Here is a 17,093-nt window from a genome sequence, read left to right on the forward strand (position 1 = left end):
ATCTTTTACTTAGTCTCTGTATTGTTAATTATGGACCACTAGATTTATGCATAATTCATACACACTTGACAAATATATAGACAAAACTACATATCACACCACAAGGACCCTTTAAACAAATTTTATTAAATATCTAGCAATGCCATGCAATTTCTTATTCACTTGAGACAATCAAACCAATAAACAACCTCTAAGGATAACGCTTAATTTTATTCCAGCTATTAACTCAATCTGAATGCCTCATGGTGAGAGGAGGACCAAGCTGTGTGGAGTAATATCTGTTTCGTCACAATTGTGATAAGACCTTTGATATTTATACCTCTTTATCTTTCACTATTTCAAATTGCCTGTGATTTAGAAGCAGAAGACATCCTGCTTTAATGACTTATTGATTTGAGGGCAATAAATATGCAGCAATACAACAGCCATTTAAGGAAAAACATGATCACCCAGCCTTGTTCAGGTGATCTGGACTGTTTCAAATGTCTACAGGGATTGCAGAAAATAAATCTTAAGATTATTTAATTTTGGGTAAAAGAAGACTTCAGTGTGAGGAAATAGTGGCAGGTTTTATAAAATTCAGCTTTCCCCAAAGACCCCCATAAAATGCAGCAGGATTAAGAGTCCTCCATTTGAAGATCAGACCAACTGTGGATTCATGTCCTCTTGGTGTTTACGAGGAGGGGGTGGAAGCTCGTCTTCACCTGTGTCTTGCTTGTCCTTTTCAGCTTCCACCCAGCTCTGTGGGGCAATCATCTTCTTGGGCCCATGGGGTGGTGGACCAAGCAAAACTTCAATGTCATCGTAGTTCACCACCTCACGCTCTAACAGTGCATTGGCCAACTAGAAAGACAGACAAAGAAGAGAGAATTATTGAAACTTCATACTATACTGAAGACAACACAAAACACATTCTTATGAAAACACAACTGACCAGTGTCAGCTTGTCTCTATTGTCCATGAGGAGCTTCTCTGTGTGCCTGTAAGCTCGGGCTATCAACATCTTAGCCTCCTGGAAGAGCAACAAGTTCTGTCAAATCTATGCTTTCTGATGACATGAAAGAGCATGAAAAGGTTAACACAAAGGTGATACAGTAACTAGTGTTACCTCACAACGTGTTTTTTTTTTTTTTAACAATTTGGCATCGTAAAAAAATGGCAATCTTTAGATAATGAACAAAACTCAAACATGTCAACCTTCACATTGTGCTAATCTGAAAACTAAGACAATTTGAGAACCCACATGGTCCATCTGTTGCTGCAAACCCTGGCTGAAGGGACGACGTCCAATTGCCCCTTGCTCTTCTGTCTCTGGAAATGAGACCTGTCCAACAGTGTCACACATGCCATACTGCTTCACCATAGAGTAGGCCACTCGTGTCACCTTACGCAAGTCATCCTGAGCTCCTGGGGACACAGAGCGAGGTTACCTTATACTTCAAGGTACACACTAAAGAAGAATGTGTATATTTGGATGTGAAAGCATTATAATGTAAATTTGTGAATCAAGTAAAACAAGGTTGTGATTACAGTGGGTGTCCTATAGATAGCAAGCACCTGTTGTGACTTTGTTAAACGTGATGGCTTCTGCTGCTCTTCCACCCAGTGCCATACACATCCGCTCAAACAGCTGCTCCTTGGTGAACAGGTACTGGTCACGTGGTAAGATTTGGGCAAATCCCAGAGCTGCATTAGTCCGTGGTGCAATGGACACCTGGGGGTGGGGGGGTGGGATCAAAGCCTTTTGTTAAATTACTGTATTTATGCCTTCAGACTGTCTATAAGTATTCAACATTTTAAATTGTCCATAGCATTGTGGATCTCTTTTCTTTTTGTTTCAGTCTGTCATTTTATCGTCATTTTCATACATAGTTCTGGCATTATTCATAAATCTACATGTTAGCTTCATTCTGACCTTTACTTGTGTATTAATCGACAAATTCAGTAGAGAAAAAGATATCCAGCATGTCATATGAAGTTCCTACAACTGTATTATTTACCTAAAAACACACTCTGCAATCAAGCTGAAGGAAAATGGAGTGATGATAACTTCCACTTATTTTCCGCTCACACGCTGTGATTAATGTGACCAAAACAAAAACAACAGACATAAAATGAATAACTACATCAAGAAATGTGATACCTTCATGACCGCCTCTGTGTGTTCAAGTAGCCATCCCACTAGGGCATGTCCAGACTCATGGAACGCAACAACCCTCTGCTCCTCTTTACACAGGATCTTGCTCTTCTTTACACTTCCTGGAGATGGACACAATTATATTAAAACACACATGCATTAGTCAGATTTCTCTAGAGTAGCAACTTGCACTTAAGAAATGTGTTGCTTTCCACAGAAGATACACTGTCCACACCACTGTACCTGCTATTACTCTCTCCACAGCATATTCAAAGTTAAAGGTATCAATGGACTTGTGTCCCTCTCTGGCAGCATGCAGAGCAGCTTCGTTGCAAATGTTAGCGATGTCTGCACCTGCAGAGGCAAAGTCAGTTGGCAATAGAGATTTCAATATCACCATATGGGAGATACGTAAAGATCAACAATGCTGTGTTGTGTCGTGCAAAGATGTTTCATATTTGTTGAGAGTGAGTTTATGTTTATTCATGGGTGCAGGCCATTGCTGTGGCCACAGAGGTTCATAGATATACATGAGGACAGGTCAATAAATGTTTATGTACCACTGAAGCCTGGGGTGAGCTCAGCAAGGCGCAGAGAGTAGAAATTAGCTGGCTGGGTCAGTTTCAGGAACTTTAGATGTTGCTCAAAGATCTCCTTCCTCTCCTGAGAAAAATTAGTAAAACAAATTAGATTTAACTGAAAAACACTCTTTAAGAGTCTCAGAGTTAACTCAAATGGCCCAGTAAGGAACAGCTTCATGAGATACTCATTTGTAGGAAAGGACTTGTTTCCCATGAAGGTTTGACAACATACAGGCATTGTATAATTGATACATTTTCAATATAGCACAAATAAGTGCTGTTTTAGAAAGCACTTTTTTCATATCACAGTACTTGTTTAGTATAAGAAAGATTAAAAAAAAAAAAAAGTACAGCATAGAAGATTTTGAAATGAATATTGTATTTGTAAACATACTTTGAAACTAAAAACTTAATATTTTGTATTTTGTGTTTGAGTCCACTGAGACACATTTTAGTATAGTAACTATGTCACTTTTGAAATATGATCGCTGGCAACATTGGACTCAAACCTACCTGCAGTGTGGGCAGGTCTATGAAGATGTGTCTATCCAGTCTGCCTGGTCTCATTAGAGCATTGTCCAAGATATCTGCTCTGTTGGTGGAAGCAAGGACTATGACATGGTCTGTTGTTCCCATTCCTGCAGAAGATGATTTCATTATGCTATCTGGAAGGTTTCCCGGTGAAAACAACAAGCGGCTCTGGAATCTCTGGCTCTACTCACCATCCATCTCTACCAGCAACTGGTTGAGAGTCTGCTCCTCCTCAGTATTGGAGAAACCTGACATGTTGGTAGAGCGCTTCTTTCCCACAGCATCAATCTCATCGATGTAGACAATACAAGGTGCACGAACACGAGCCTCCTTGAAAAGACTCCTGACCCTAGCTGCCCCCAGTCCTACGCACAAAAGCAGTATAGACCAAATCAAAACTGCAATATACCTAATCGTATCTAATCTTCAGAACTTAACCTTCAAAGTAGTTGTTCAGACCTGGCATTAACACGTATCTCAGCTGATCCAAGCACAAGTGGACAGTTCTAAGCATTTCAGCTGGCATTAATAACATCTGTCTCCATGTGTGCATTAAGGGACAACCCTTGCCTGCTTTATATGTAAAAACCTATGTGTTGCTTTAGCAATTATAGCTGATGGGATTGTCAGTTTATTTGTGTGTGTGTATTAGTTAGAGAGACAGACAGAGGGCAAATCAATAACCTATGCCCTGCTCTGCAATGAAATCAACTATTAAACTTTTTAAATAATCAAATATTTTCTGTTCATTAGGAAACTGGGGTGCAACTAATCAGACTGTGGCAGAGGACGTGTGCTGAGTTCTATAACTTCACATCTGTGACTGAAATTTTGAGATCCTTAATGATCAAGAAAGTAAGAACATTCTTCTAATTAATCCAGAAATTACATAAATTTTTTGCTTCGTGGCACTGTAATTAGTGTTGTTATCTTTACGTACCTCCAATGACCTCAACAAACTCAGACCCTGCCATTGCCAGAAACGGGACCTGTGCCTCAGTGGCTACAGCCTTAGCCAACAATGTCTTCCCACAGCCTGGGGGGCCAAGCAGCAATGCACCCTTGGGAACCTTAGCTCCCAGTTGAAGGTATCGCTCTGGACTCTGTCATCAGACAGCAAAAGGACTTCAGCTCATTAAAAAGAATGCTTTTCACCATAAGCATGTGTACTGTGAGTCTGGTTTCTCACCTTGAGGTAGTCAACGAATTCCTTTACTTCCATCTTAGCTTCATGCATGCCTGCTACATCCTTGAAACTCACACCTTTACCGGACTTGCCATCCACAATAGTGAACTTGGCCATCTTCAGCTGATTCTGTTCAGTGCATTGTAATGCACAATTAATACGCTTGTGGAAAAAAACATAAAACTTTAAATCTGCTCATGCCAATTTGCTTATGTGATGACACTCACAAAAGCACTCAAGCCACCTTCTCTGCCACCCATGCCTGCCAGTCTAAAGATATACCAGAGAATAGCCACACCGATGGCAGCCATCCCGAGAGCATAGACCGCACTGAAAGTAAACAGAAGAATTAAATCTCTTTTTCTTTTTTTTTTTTTTTAAGACTCACTAGTCAAATATATAGCCTTATAGGGTTTTTAAAAGAAGTTGTTAGAGGATTATAGTTAGAACATATTATGAAGCTACTTCCACTTTCAAGAAGAGTCTTCTACAGATAAGAAAGCACTGCTTCAAATTGCTTGTTAAACCTTTACAGGAACCTCATGAATCCATTCATTTTGAATTAGGACTGGATGTGAGGAAGAGCTTGTTCTTACTTTCCAAAGAATCCAGTGCGTTTGTATGACACCGGTATCCTGTCCTTCGTATCAATATTCAGTTCTTCTTCGGCAGCTCTAAGCTTCTCCTCAAATTTGTCAATGTTTGCCACCTGCATTCTGTACATGAGTGCCAGCCTCTGAAAAAAAGCAAACACCATGAAATGGTTAGCTTGCTTATCTGCTGTCAAACCTCTGATGCCTATTGTATGTTTTAAATTGCACAACATACAGGCCTTCCAAAGATAACGGCTCCAGGATGAAGGTAGATTTCTACAATGTCGCTCTCAGGAACGACCTGTACACGTGACACCTCTCCCTTGGCCAACATCTCACTGATGAAGTCATTCCAAGAGATGTTACCACCACTGCTATTAATGGAGTTTAGCAGGCTCATGATGAGAGCTATGATGAAGAGAGTACGCAGGCGCTCCCGGTACATCTGGTCCTCTTGCTCACGACGTTTCTTCTCCTCTGAAAGGTGAAGCAGATTATAGCAAAAGAGGGAGAAAATATATGAGAAAGAAAAAAAGTACAATTACAGCCAGATATTCACCCATAGAATAGTCCTGTGTCACAGTAATCAACTGCTTACCTTCATCCTCCTCTGGAGTTTTTCCCTTTGGTCCATTGCTTTTATTTTTCTGCTTTTTAGATTGAGATATACTGAAGAAGTCAGTTGAACCTGAAACCATAGTAAATAAAATGAATAAATAAAATAAGTATAAATGAATATTATGATTGATAAAACTGATTTTTTACCTAAAAGATTGGCCAAACCAACAGGATTCCTCAGCAGGTTGCTCCAGGCTAACTCTTTACTAATTCCCACCATGCAAGGACTCAGGGGTCTGTGCAGAAGACTCTGAAAGGCAAATAATGGGACAACATATTTTATTGTGACACAAAGGAATTAGGAAAAGGGGCCAGAAGACCAACTGCTCTAGTTTGCACATAAATTAAAAACCTCATTACAATTCAGCCCAAGTACAGTCTGCAGCTCGGGAAACAGCTGAAATTTGAATACTTCATTCAAATTAAGTTGGAGAGGGGGATTTATTCCTCTAAATCAAATTTCAGTTTTTTTTTCAGACGTTTTAATTGGCTGCGTCTATATAACACCTAAATCACACCATATGGGCCGATTGGCACATGTTCATTTTGTGTTCATCTAGCATTTCCCCCTCTTCGTTTACTGACAATCTGGGACTCGGAGCTACTTAAAAAAGCTCCTTCGACAGTCTCACTCTCGTATTTGATAGATCTTGTGTATTGTGCCTTACCGGGATCAGTTTCTGTGACTGGCTCGTAAATGTCCGCTCCGTTTGGGAAAGAGGTAGCTTTCTGACACTGATGCATCTGGACAGCAAATATTTCACACCACCGCTTGACATCGACTTGTTTGATATGAGGTGTGAGCTTCGTCTCGACAGCGTCCACAACAAACCCGTGCAGTATTTCCTGCCGACGGAGCCTCGATGCTGCAGCAGCAGAGCTGACATCGTGTCTGTTGTCACTTATTGTTCTGTATTACGATAACAGATGTTACGCCATAGCGATCAGCTTTCTGTGGAGCTAACACAGTTTTTAGGTGGTTTGTTTACCTCCAACCTCCGCTTACAGCGACTCTGCTGTTATTCAACTGTACAGCCGAGCAAAGATGTCGACCTGGAAAGCTGCACTGCATCTATTCACTCCCGGACTTTTTGAACGCAGAAATCACACCAAAAACATGACGGGTGTACTCTAAGTTAGACTTAAGCCTGTTGTAAAATGATCATGACTGCAGAGACTTGCGTTTAATCGGCGGTGGTCATCGTACGAGCACAGTTTTCCACATCTCGTATTCTTTGAAAGCATCTTTGTTTTGAACTCTGAACTTCAACCTCTCGCTTTGGTCTTCGCAAACCCACCAGCTGCGCAGGCGTTTGCGCAGGATATGCGCAACTACAACTCATACGGTGTGATTACGACCTAATCCTAACGCTGTTTAATAAATTCACAGCCATTCACTGCACTGGGGTTTGTCAATCTTTTATAGCTGCAAAATTTTACACACATTTTTTTGGGCTGACATTGAAAGTTGTTAATGATGCACATCTACTACACTAGGTCATCTACAAACTGCGTCGATCCGATATTTGCAAAAGGTAAATTTAATTATGTGAAACGCTTCTTGGTTGTTGCTCTCAATATGTCCAAACATGTCACTGACAAGCGACACTAGCTGAACTCGAAAAAAACTAAAGTTCTCCATTTATTTCTCTCATTTAGAAATGAAATTGTGAATACATTTAATCTTTCTTCAATGTTTCCGTTTATCTTCTTATTTCAATGCATCGTGTGGGCTTTGTGCTTTATTTTAATTATTATTATTGTTATTATTTTTATAAAATTAATGAATAAATATGCCATATGTGTTATTTTGAAATAGCCACAGTCCAAAAACATACGGACTAAATGTGAATTCATTGTATAATTTACCGTCTGTTTGGACAAAAGTAAATTAGGATAAGCGTGTCCAGATAACAGGAGCAATGCGTACTGTAGAAATCATTTCACCACCGAATTATGCGTGTAGACACTTGGATTATATTTTCTGTACCCTCTGAGCTAAAATAAAGTGTTTCGAAGTTGACAGACCATTAGAGGGCGCTATTAGTTTGGTGGTATGACGAGAGCTCTGGATTCAGTTAATCCAGTTCGTCTGGCCGGATTTAATCATTTAAATACAAGTAAATACATTTCATTGGCAGCGTTAAAATCCACCTAAGCCCAAAACCTTTAAGGCGTCCTGAACTGGGACACAGTAAAGTCATAAAGTACCAGCCAGGGTCGGAAAGAAAGCACCTAAAACTGTAGTTTCAGAATAATTTCTTGTGTTTTACTTTAGAGAGTCCGCTTTAAATAGACTGGAAAGCAGTGAGTGTCGCTGGAAGTGGCAGGAAAACAAAAACAGCTGGTCCTTTTTCACATTTTCACATCGCTGTCGTGAGAAGCGACGTGTACAGGCCAGTTTGAATGACACCGGAAAGAGCCCAATAAGAGAACGGGACCTTTCTTTGAACCAATAGGAACTCTTGTTTCATCCTCTGGCGTTTCATTCCGATCTAAGGTGCGCTTACTGTTCTTACCGGCACGCTCCGGTGGAAGATAGAACTGTGTCTTTAACATATAACCCTGTGCTTGGGGTCTGATCCGATCTGTGTAAAATTAAACATAAGCCACAATAAGGACTCAAAAATATGACATGTATGGATAGATGTGATCATACATTGTTGAGGGTTTTTTGATAATTTCCGACGTTCGACGTTTCGCCATACCATGTTTACAAATATCTTACAAATATAAAGTGAGCAATACGCGCTACACATCACTATTGGCATTTTAATAACTAATGAAAAGTTAAATGTACAAACAAAGAGCGAGAATGAAACAACTTTTAGGGTTTATATGTATACAGAAAACGAGCGCATCCAAATCTTGTACTCCATTTCCTTTTCTTGTGCTCCAGCTATATAATGGAGAGTGGTCGCTAGTGTTTGAAACTGTGCACCGTGTTCGGCCACCTTAGGCCCCAGTCTGCCTTTGTGGCAAAACGGGAACAGAATGCTACGACGATCCAAAATGGCGTCAGTTTCATCATGTGCAGAAACGGTAACCGCCTTCAGCACACCAGCCAATCAGGGAGCGTGTTTTATTCCCGGAGCATTTCCGCCCTGAACGTCCACACACCGAAGTCAGAGGCCGTTCGAAAACCGCTCGAATGGGTCGGCGATGAGGATTAAACCGAAACAACAAATGATCATTTGATGGCATATGTCCGCCCAAGCAGGTCTACCGTCGTACAGATGGACTGTTAACGCTTTGTAGTTCGTCGTGAAGATGAAATAGCGGCGCTGTAAGCGCGTTTTCGTGGATATTTTAGCCCTTTCTTCCCTGGACGTGTTTGTTGGTCTCCACGGTTTTAACAAGCTAGCGCTAGCTTCGGGTCTTCTGAGCTGCTGTTGAGCTGCGATGGTCCTTGCGAGTTTATGCGGATGTCTTTGGGCTAGTCCCTATTGAACCGAAGGCGACAAATGGGACCATCCAGCATCGGCCAAAAACACCGCGGCGTAGACTAAAACGTTAAAGATTCATTTATCTGTTCAAATTTGTGGAAATTCTAACAGAGGTAAGTCGCATTGTTTTTTTTTTACTGTTTCTCTTTAGCTAACACGTCAACAACAACAAACCGACTACTGCTAGCTCTGGGGTTAACTCGGTTGTTGTGCGTTGCGACAAAGGTCAACGTGTAGGACTGTCTCTTACTAATGATATTCAAGTATTATTTCTAACAATGAGCTCAGTTGACTTGGTTTTCGCCGGAAGACCGTATTTTCCCTCAGTTAAACCTGCTTATGTAACGCAGCCCCAATTTAAGTGCATTGGTGTTTTGTGATTGTGGTTATTTGCAGTGTTGTTCCCGGAGTGTTTAACACAAAGGCCAACTGAAGCTGTTTCAGCAAATTTAATATAGCTGTGTTGAATCTTTGTCCATGTGTGATGGACCTAGCTCTGGTCGTGTGTTGATATTGCGGGAAATCAATGTATAAATGTGAATGAGCAACGTGCTGAATACCTGCATACAAACCTTCCCTGGACATTTATATTAGGTTTTACAGTGACTTTAATCATAGGAATAATTTCTATATCATAGGCTTAAACAAATACATTTGCACATCCAAATGTGAACCTATGTTTGATAGTCACCTAATAATTAGTAACTTGAGAGCTATTCCAACGTGTTACTAGTTTACCTGCATCACCAGTCAAGTGTGCACAGTCTCATAAATTCAGGTTACAATTTGTTCGTTTTTTCCAGCCCTAGAGCAAAATGAGTGTTTCACAAGTCTGTCTGAACAAGGTGATCAGAAGAAAAAATCGGCTTATTTAAAGAGCAGTGCTATGAAAGGTCCACTGGCTCTCTGGATTATCAGAAGGTGCTTGTAAATCCAAAGTAGACTACTCGGCTGTATGGACAGATAACTGTCACGCTTACCAAGTTTGTTCAGTGTGTTTTCTGTGGTAAACAACATGTAAAGGAGATGTATAATACGGTTGGTTTCGAGCGTGTTTGAGCTGTGTGAGGAAACAGAATGTAGAAGAGAATCTCTCCACTTTGGTGCAGTACCAATGCTGAGGAAAACACTGCAGTGCTGCTGGTGGTGTTTTCCACCAAGATTCCACTGAGAGTGGCTTAGTTTGTTTGGGCGTTCATGTTGACTACACTGCAGAGGCAGTGATGCATATCTGTCTCCCCTGAGATCAAATAGGTCCCATTTCCTCGTGCAACAGTTAAAACTTCAGTCTAAATTGTATTAAATGCTCCACTCTGTTTTACAGGAAGATTATCTTGAGTAGAATATGAAACACCCTTTTTCTTACGGAGTCAGATTTTCTCTCTTACATTACTATATGTCACTGGTGTGTGTACATAGTACAAATTCTTTATCACACATACTGCACTACTGCAAAATCTCCTTTACATTTAAATACCTTTTAACACGTGAATTAATACCATGTTGTAAGGCCTGTCCATTAGCTGGATTCTAGTATGTCTTTTATTTAGTAAACATTTTTCATCAGTAGGCAGGCATTGTTGACATCTTTATTCATTTGTCAACTCATAATTATGTCAATTGTGATAACTAGCCAGTCATAGGCAGTGTTGAATACTTCAGAATCAGGAATCTTCAATCGTTGGGATTGTTGTCATGCTACTTGGCTCCTGAGCCATATGTTCCACCTGGTTCCCATTTGTGAGGGCTACATTTTGCCCCCGTTTCTTTAAGTGATACCAGAGCATTAAGGCATATCCTCGGTCTGCAAGAGGAAATGGAGTTTTGCTGGGGTCAGATGGGTCATGAGCTGTGATTGCAGCTTGGGGTTATACGATTTGTGTTATAGAAAGCCCAGCAGGAATTATGTTCCTCCTTCTACTGGTTTTGCTGCAGTAGTTGACGTTGTACAGCGGATTCATAGTTAGCCAACCATGCATTATTTTCATGATGGGAATGCTTAGTTCAAGATAAACACAAATGATTGTACGTAAAACTCAGCGCAGTCAAAACTAGAAGAACAATGCATTTGATAGCTGGATGGCTTGATATTAGATGTCTAAAATGCTCAATGATCCAAAATGCAGACCCTCCAGAAAGTCATGATCAAAACATTTAACACAAATTAACAAAAATTGCAGTAGCTTTTTATTTCAGCTTATTGTACTGCAATTTTTGAAATACATTGCAGGAATGCAACAATTTTTGCGAATTAACGCACATCACCTCACGCATACCACTTTTCCTGCTCTTGTTTTTTTGGCAGTTGGCCAAAAGTGAAATTGGTGCATTATTGCCAACAACTGGTATGGACTGTGGATCCAAATTCAAGTACCAAATTGAACCTTTTATCCTTCTGAGATTCTCTTGTGTGCACCATTTCTTTTTTTTTTTCCCCCTAATGATGCTCTTGGATTCTTTTTTGTAATGGCAATTGTTTGCCTTGCACATTCAGCCAAAAACAGGAAGGTGAAGAAGTCAAACCCCTTTCATTTACCAACTATAGTAACTGCAGAAGAGCATATTCTATGTGTTAGTCCATGTTACAGGCACTGACATAGCAGAGTTTGACAGAGCTTTTCTGTATTGTTTAGGCTGTTGTACAGGTGCATTTTTTTTTGTAAATTTGAAGCCATCCTTAGTTTCAAATGATTAAAAAGAATCCACAGCTTTTTCTGTGATACGCAGTGCTTAATTGTAGGGATGAAGCAATGGATAGCAAGGCCATTTTTAATTGATAGAAATGACTGACAATAAATCGTGATTTTTTTTTTTTTTTTTTTTTTTAACTTTTTTGCCTTTTCTGGCTTTAGTCAATAGTACAGCTTGAAGATTGGCAAAATTGGGGAGAGAGCGAGTGGGGAAATGACATAAGGCAGATGACACCAACTGGAACTAAGTCAGTGTCTCAGACGTGGATCTTGTTTTTTTTTTTTTTTTTTTGGTACTGTTTTTTTGTATGCATTTATTGCGTAGTTCAGAAATTTGGTTTTTGTCTGAGAAACCATTAAAGGAATCTTTTTCAGCCATAATTTGCTTGTATAGTAAAAAAAAAATCACATTGTATCAGATATGGAAATGTGAGTTGAGTGTATTGTTACAGCCCTCCTTGAGCATTGCAAGTGATTAAATGTGACCCCTTCTTCATTAATTGAAAATAAAATAGAATTTTTCTCATTAGAAGTTCTATTTTTGCACAACTGAATCAAATGTTAGAGATGTACCTGGTGAACTGTTAATCAACTCATAGTAAAATTTGAAAGTTGGCTTGAAGTTTATGCAACAGGGCCGCTATAATCCAATTAATAGTGATTAGAAAATGGCAACCAATCACTCATCGATGGCACCCAAAGGGTTTTGCTGGCAGCATTGTCTGCCAGTTGTTAAAAAAGACATACTTTAGTTTCTTTTTTATGTTTTAGTGCTGGTGTATCCCTCCACTTTTTTTTTTTTTTTATATAGACATCCGAATTTGTGATGACATGTTCAGGTCTCCAATGTTACAGATTCAGATTTTTATTTAGCGGTAGTTGGTAATGTAATTGATTTGTTAAAAGAACAACAAACAACTGTGAAAATTAACTAAAATTTGAATTGTGAATTTTTAAAAGCAACCCAGTCACAGCTGTCTCCCCCATTAGTTCTTGTGTTGGTCGTCGAATTGTTGCACTGTGTGACCTGCTGGAGTCAGACAACATTACTGTCGTTGATTGAAAATGAAATGTAGGTCAAGCTGAAATAAGCAAGTCATTTAATAATAAGCATGTGGTAATGTAGGGAGTTCATAACCTTCATAACCAAACACAGTTGGAAACATCCTGGATTGTGTTAGTTGATGCTCAATGAACTACTGAACATTGAAGTAGTTTGCATTATATTTATATTTATAAGCTGCAGCTAGTCTAGCCTACAATGTTAGCATTGGCGACATGAGCACATCTTGAATATGTAAAACCAGATGAGTATGTATCCAAAAAGCTGTGTTTCCTGCTTGTCCTCCATGTATTTGAATGGTCTGGACCTTATCTTTCTTTTTAAATGCATAATCTAGTTTGTCACAGAAAAATTGTATATACACAGGTTCCCATCAAAAATAACATTACCCAACATCCTATGTAATATATAACTTTCGTGTAGCTGGTTCAGCCGAACATCCAATCCATGATTGGAACAGTTAGTGTAATATTGTAACAGCCTAAATGCCTTCAATGTCTTATTGTGGGAAGATAGGATCAGGGTATAGCCCTGACACAAAGCATAGAAGTTTTGTTTATATAACAGTGTGATGGTGGGTAAGGGGGAAGGTTTTAAAGAGGGTCGAAAATAGGAGTTTTTCCTGTCCTTATAGGAAGTGTTGTATAATAATAGGATGTGTAGGTGGCTGACATGGTATGTAATTCCTTGGTCAGTTTCTTCTTTGAATGTTGTTAAGAAACCCCCTTGAGATTCAAAACCAGCTAGTTGTGCTGGTTGCAAGAGGGGAATGGGAGCTTTTAGCTGTGCTCCAGCACCCACTTTGCCTGTCCTCTGTTTAAGCTCTCCCCTCCCCCTCTTGTGCTGAGAGCGTGGTCCTTTTAGGTAAACAAGTATGGCTTCTCCTGTTCCTTGCCTCTCTGTCTGTCTCTGGCTTTTGGTCTCTATTTTTTTGTTTCTCCCTCACTCTCCTCTCTTTCTCCCTGTTTGGGTTGTGTAAATCTTTCGTAGCTGCTGTTCTTCCAGCACAGTCTAGGTGGATACTGGCATCTGAAGCCCTTTGAAATTCAGCCTTGTCCTTTGCCCCCTCCTCTATCCTCGAAGCGAAATGGAACAAAATGGCGGGCCCCAATCCTGCTGTTTCCCACAGGGACTGAAGAGCCTCATTTTGGGGTTTGGAGGTTCTGATAGTTGATGGAGTCTATGCTCATGTTAGGTTGTGCTTATGTACTAGCCTTACATTGCACCACTCTTGATAATGTTTTATCTTCCCTGAGTACATCAAAGGAAACTGCTCCCTTTTCTGTGATCTGCTGCTTCTCCATAAATGTACATTTGACAGACTTATCCTTTGATCTTTTTGGTCAGAGCTTAAAGAAGGAATATTTTCTGCTCTTATTTTTAAGGCAAGGTTACTAAAATGCTTGCTCAAAATTTCAAGTGTGCAGAAAATTTCAAAACTTGTGACACCAGAGCAAGTCCTGTGTGGTTTTGGTATGTCTTGCTATTCCTTCATAGATACATTACAACATAAGCCGACCAGTGACTAATCTGTTATGCAATATTGATTTTAAGCATCTCAAATCTCTTGAAAACAGTTTCTTTCAGTAAGAGAATGTATAGCAGATTTTGGATTTGTTTACAAGGAACTTTGGAATTGTAGGTCTTACCTTCAGTTTGCGGCCTGACTGAGATGTGTAGGCCTGTAGAGGACCATTTGATTACACAATGAGTTTCATTTTGAGTTACACCAAGGGAGCTCTATCACTGTAAGTTTGAGCCACATGATAAACACGAATAAGAAACAAAAGGGCAGTTATTAATTGCTGGGCAGTTTTGTTCCTTTAAATCAATATGCTATTTTATTTACAAAATGGAAAATATTAGGTCATGCTATAATAGGTGAAGTCCTTTGCCCCGTTGTGCATTTATACATTGTAAAACTTTAAGTAATACTATTAGGCAAATAGCTGCGTCCCTCAATCTGGACAGGCATAAAAGATGGTGCAAATCTGGAAAAAACAGTGTTTTCATTGCATGTGCTGCTATACTGGATTTCAATGAATTATTTAATATTGATACATTGCAAATGTCCTGAGGTTAGTTGGCCAGTACTGGTGGCTGATGTCAGAGATTTTCTGTGCAATGTCTGAGCTCAAGTATTCTGGTTTGTTCAGACTGCTTCTCCTCCTAAATTCTGGAGCCCCTTTTGAGGGGTTTTCCATGCATATATCTAAAACTCGCTGTATGTTTCCAAACCTCTTACCCAGTTATGTTACTACACAAAATTTTGTATCATAAGTCTGTGAAACATTGAAAGCAATGATAATAGGTTACACTTATTGTGGTTAGAGGTTGGTCTAAATCCATTGTTGGTAGATCAGTTTTACATTGTGAACTGTTTTGGCCAAGACCAGCAGATACTATGGGTTAGGCAAACTCTTTCTGCCAGGCTAATGAGGTATGATAATGATGGTATACAACACCAAAACTGAAATGATTTTCCTGGTAATGAGAAACCTTATTTGTACTATAATTATGCAGTAGTGTTTCCACCCTAGGGGGTTTCCAATAAGTTTTCACAGGTTTTAGTTGCCCTCTAGGTTCCAGGGTGAGATTGTGATTATGGGCTTGGAAATTATTTGAAGAAATTATTCAAAATTGTCAAAGACATTGTTCTCAAGCTGTTTTCACTAACTGCCATCATTCGATAAAGAAAGCTAGAAACACTTATTTTTCTTGAAGCATTCATTTGTTTCACCAATGAACATATTCTAGGTTTAAGGATCTTCCTTGGGGTGAAAAAAAAACTGTGTGAAATGGAGAAATGGATCCCATAGTAGTGTCAAAATTGGAGGGTAGTGGTAGAGAACACAGTGAGATACTGTCACCTAAGTCAATTTATATTCTAAACTGATGAGCTGTTTAGAGTTTCTGTATTTATTTCTACTGCTTGTGTCATGTCCCTGGCTCAACGACCAAATAGGTCATCACACTAACAAATCGAACCTTTTACGTCACACTAACACTAGATTAATACAAATAATGGTATAAAAGGAATGTCAGAACCCAAATGATCACGTGATAACTGCTTACTTTTCCATGTGTTATCAGGCCAACTCTGTTTCTTGAAAACAGTTGACCCGCCAATGGTGTTTGAAATAAACAAAGTTGTTGTTTGTGCACAGTCAAATTGTCTGTCTCATTGAGAAGAAGAATGCTGTGAGGATTAATGTATACTATATGTTTTCCAATCATCAACACTGTTGAGCAGAAAATGGATTTTGTGTCTTGTCCATAACCAAGCTCTGCCAACCTGGGATTCATAAAATATGTCTAGGATTTTATTCAGCTTTAAGGAATTGCTTGATCCTGACTATTATTGTGCTATGGGGCAAACATCTATACCCATTTTCTCAAAACCCACTTATGACCAGTCAGTCCCTTCATGTAGGACATAAGCCATAAACTGAGACAGGAGTTGAGGGCGTGAGGACAAAGTGTCGGGTGGGGGAGGGTAGATGTGGTGTGGTCTGGCTGAATCTCAATCACCAAGGCCCTTCAGCAGGGCTGGCCTTTTGATGGGCCAGCTGCAGCCATTCATCCACCCATTTACATTGAAATGCTACAACAGGAAGGGGGGAGGGGACTGCGGAGATGGGCCTCTGTGCTTGTGCGAGTGGGATGTGAATGAAAAGTAAGGGCATACCTAAATACCAGAGAGGAGCTCCATCAGTCTGTCCCACACCCCTGCTCACCATTTTTTGTAGCCATACTTTGTTTTTCCCCCAGTGTGCTGAGGGGCAGTATACTTAACACAAAGGATCTAAGCACCCTTTTGACCAGTGCATGCATTTTCACCACTCAGCTCTTTTCTGTCTTTACAGCCAGCCTGGTGGCTATAGAGGGGTTGTGATTCACCCTACAATCTGTTTCAGCAATACTAATGTATTGTTGTTGGTAATGCTTTTTATGTTTTGCTTTCTACATATTTTGGGGGCAATTGCCATCAAACTGATGATTTACTTGGAAAGCTTTTCATAAAGACTTGAATGGGCTGTGGAGTTTAAAGTTCTTGTTCCTGGCTTGCTGTAATGGAGGTCATACTGTGCTATTGGCTTGTAGAAGAAGTCTGTTCTCATTAGGGGCTTGAGATACAAACTGTAGTTCAGACAAATGGGGCCAGTGTGTCAATTTTCAGATTTTATCCAGCTTTCCAGGATAACTTGGATGTTTTCAGAGGTGTGCACATGACAGTGATTGAGAGTC

General features: G+C 39.8%; 2 protein-coding genes across 3 annotated transcripts in view; one reads left to right on the forward strand and one right to left on the reverse strand.

Moving 5' to 3' along the window:
* Positions 1–105: 105 nt before the first annotated feature.
* spg7 (SPG7 matrix AAA peptidase subunit, paraplegin) lies at positions 106–6,884 on the reverse strand. Its single transcript, XM_029497887.1, has 18 exons — positions 6,636–6,884; positions 6,315–6,556; positions 5,794–5,896; positions 5,627–5,716; positions 5,264–5,505; positions 5,032–5,171; positions 4,663–4,765; positions 4,439–4,564; positions 4,190–4,352; positions 3,441–3,614; positions 3,232–3,356; positions 2,698–2,800; positions 2,381–2,491; positions 2,144–2,259; positions 1,558–1,714; positions 1,244–1,407; positions 935–1,012; positions 106–843 (listed from the first exon to the last, which is right to left on the reverse strand). Exons 2-18 carry the CDS (start codon positions 6,531–6,533, stop codon positions 640–642), a joined length of 2,418 nt encoding a protein of 805 aa, XP_029353747.1. The 5' UTR covers positions 6,534–6,556; positions 6,636–6,884; the 3' UTR covers positions 106–639.
* Positions 6,885–8,787: 1,903 nt separating this feature from the next.
* The window catches only part of ankrd11 (ankyrin repeat domain 11), a 97,427-nt gene continuing 89,121 nt past the window's right edge, over positions 8,788–17,093 (forward strand). For both annotated transcript variants that reach the window (XM_029499143.1, XM_029499144.1), the window contains exon 1: positions 8,788–9,205. The gene's annotated coding sequence lies outside the window, so the exon portion shown is untranslated. The remainder of the gene's footprint in view (positions 9,206–17,093) is intronic.

Source organism: Echeneis naucrates, chromosome 3 (assembly GCF_900963305.1).
Source record: "Echeneis naucrates chromosome 3, fEcheNa1.1, whole genome shotgun sequence".
Taxonomy (NCBI): domain Eukaryota; kingdom Metazoa; phylum Chordata; class Actinopteri; order Carangiformes; family Echeneidae; genus Echeneis; species Echeneis naucrates.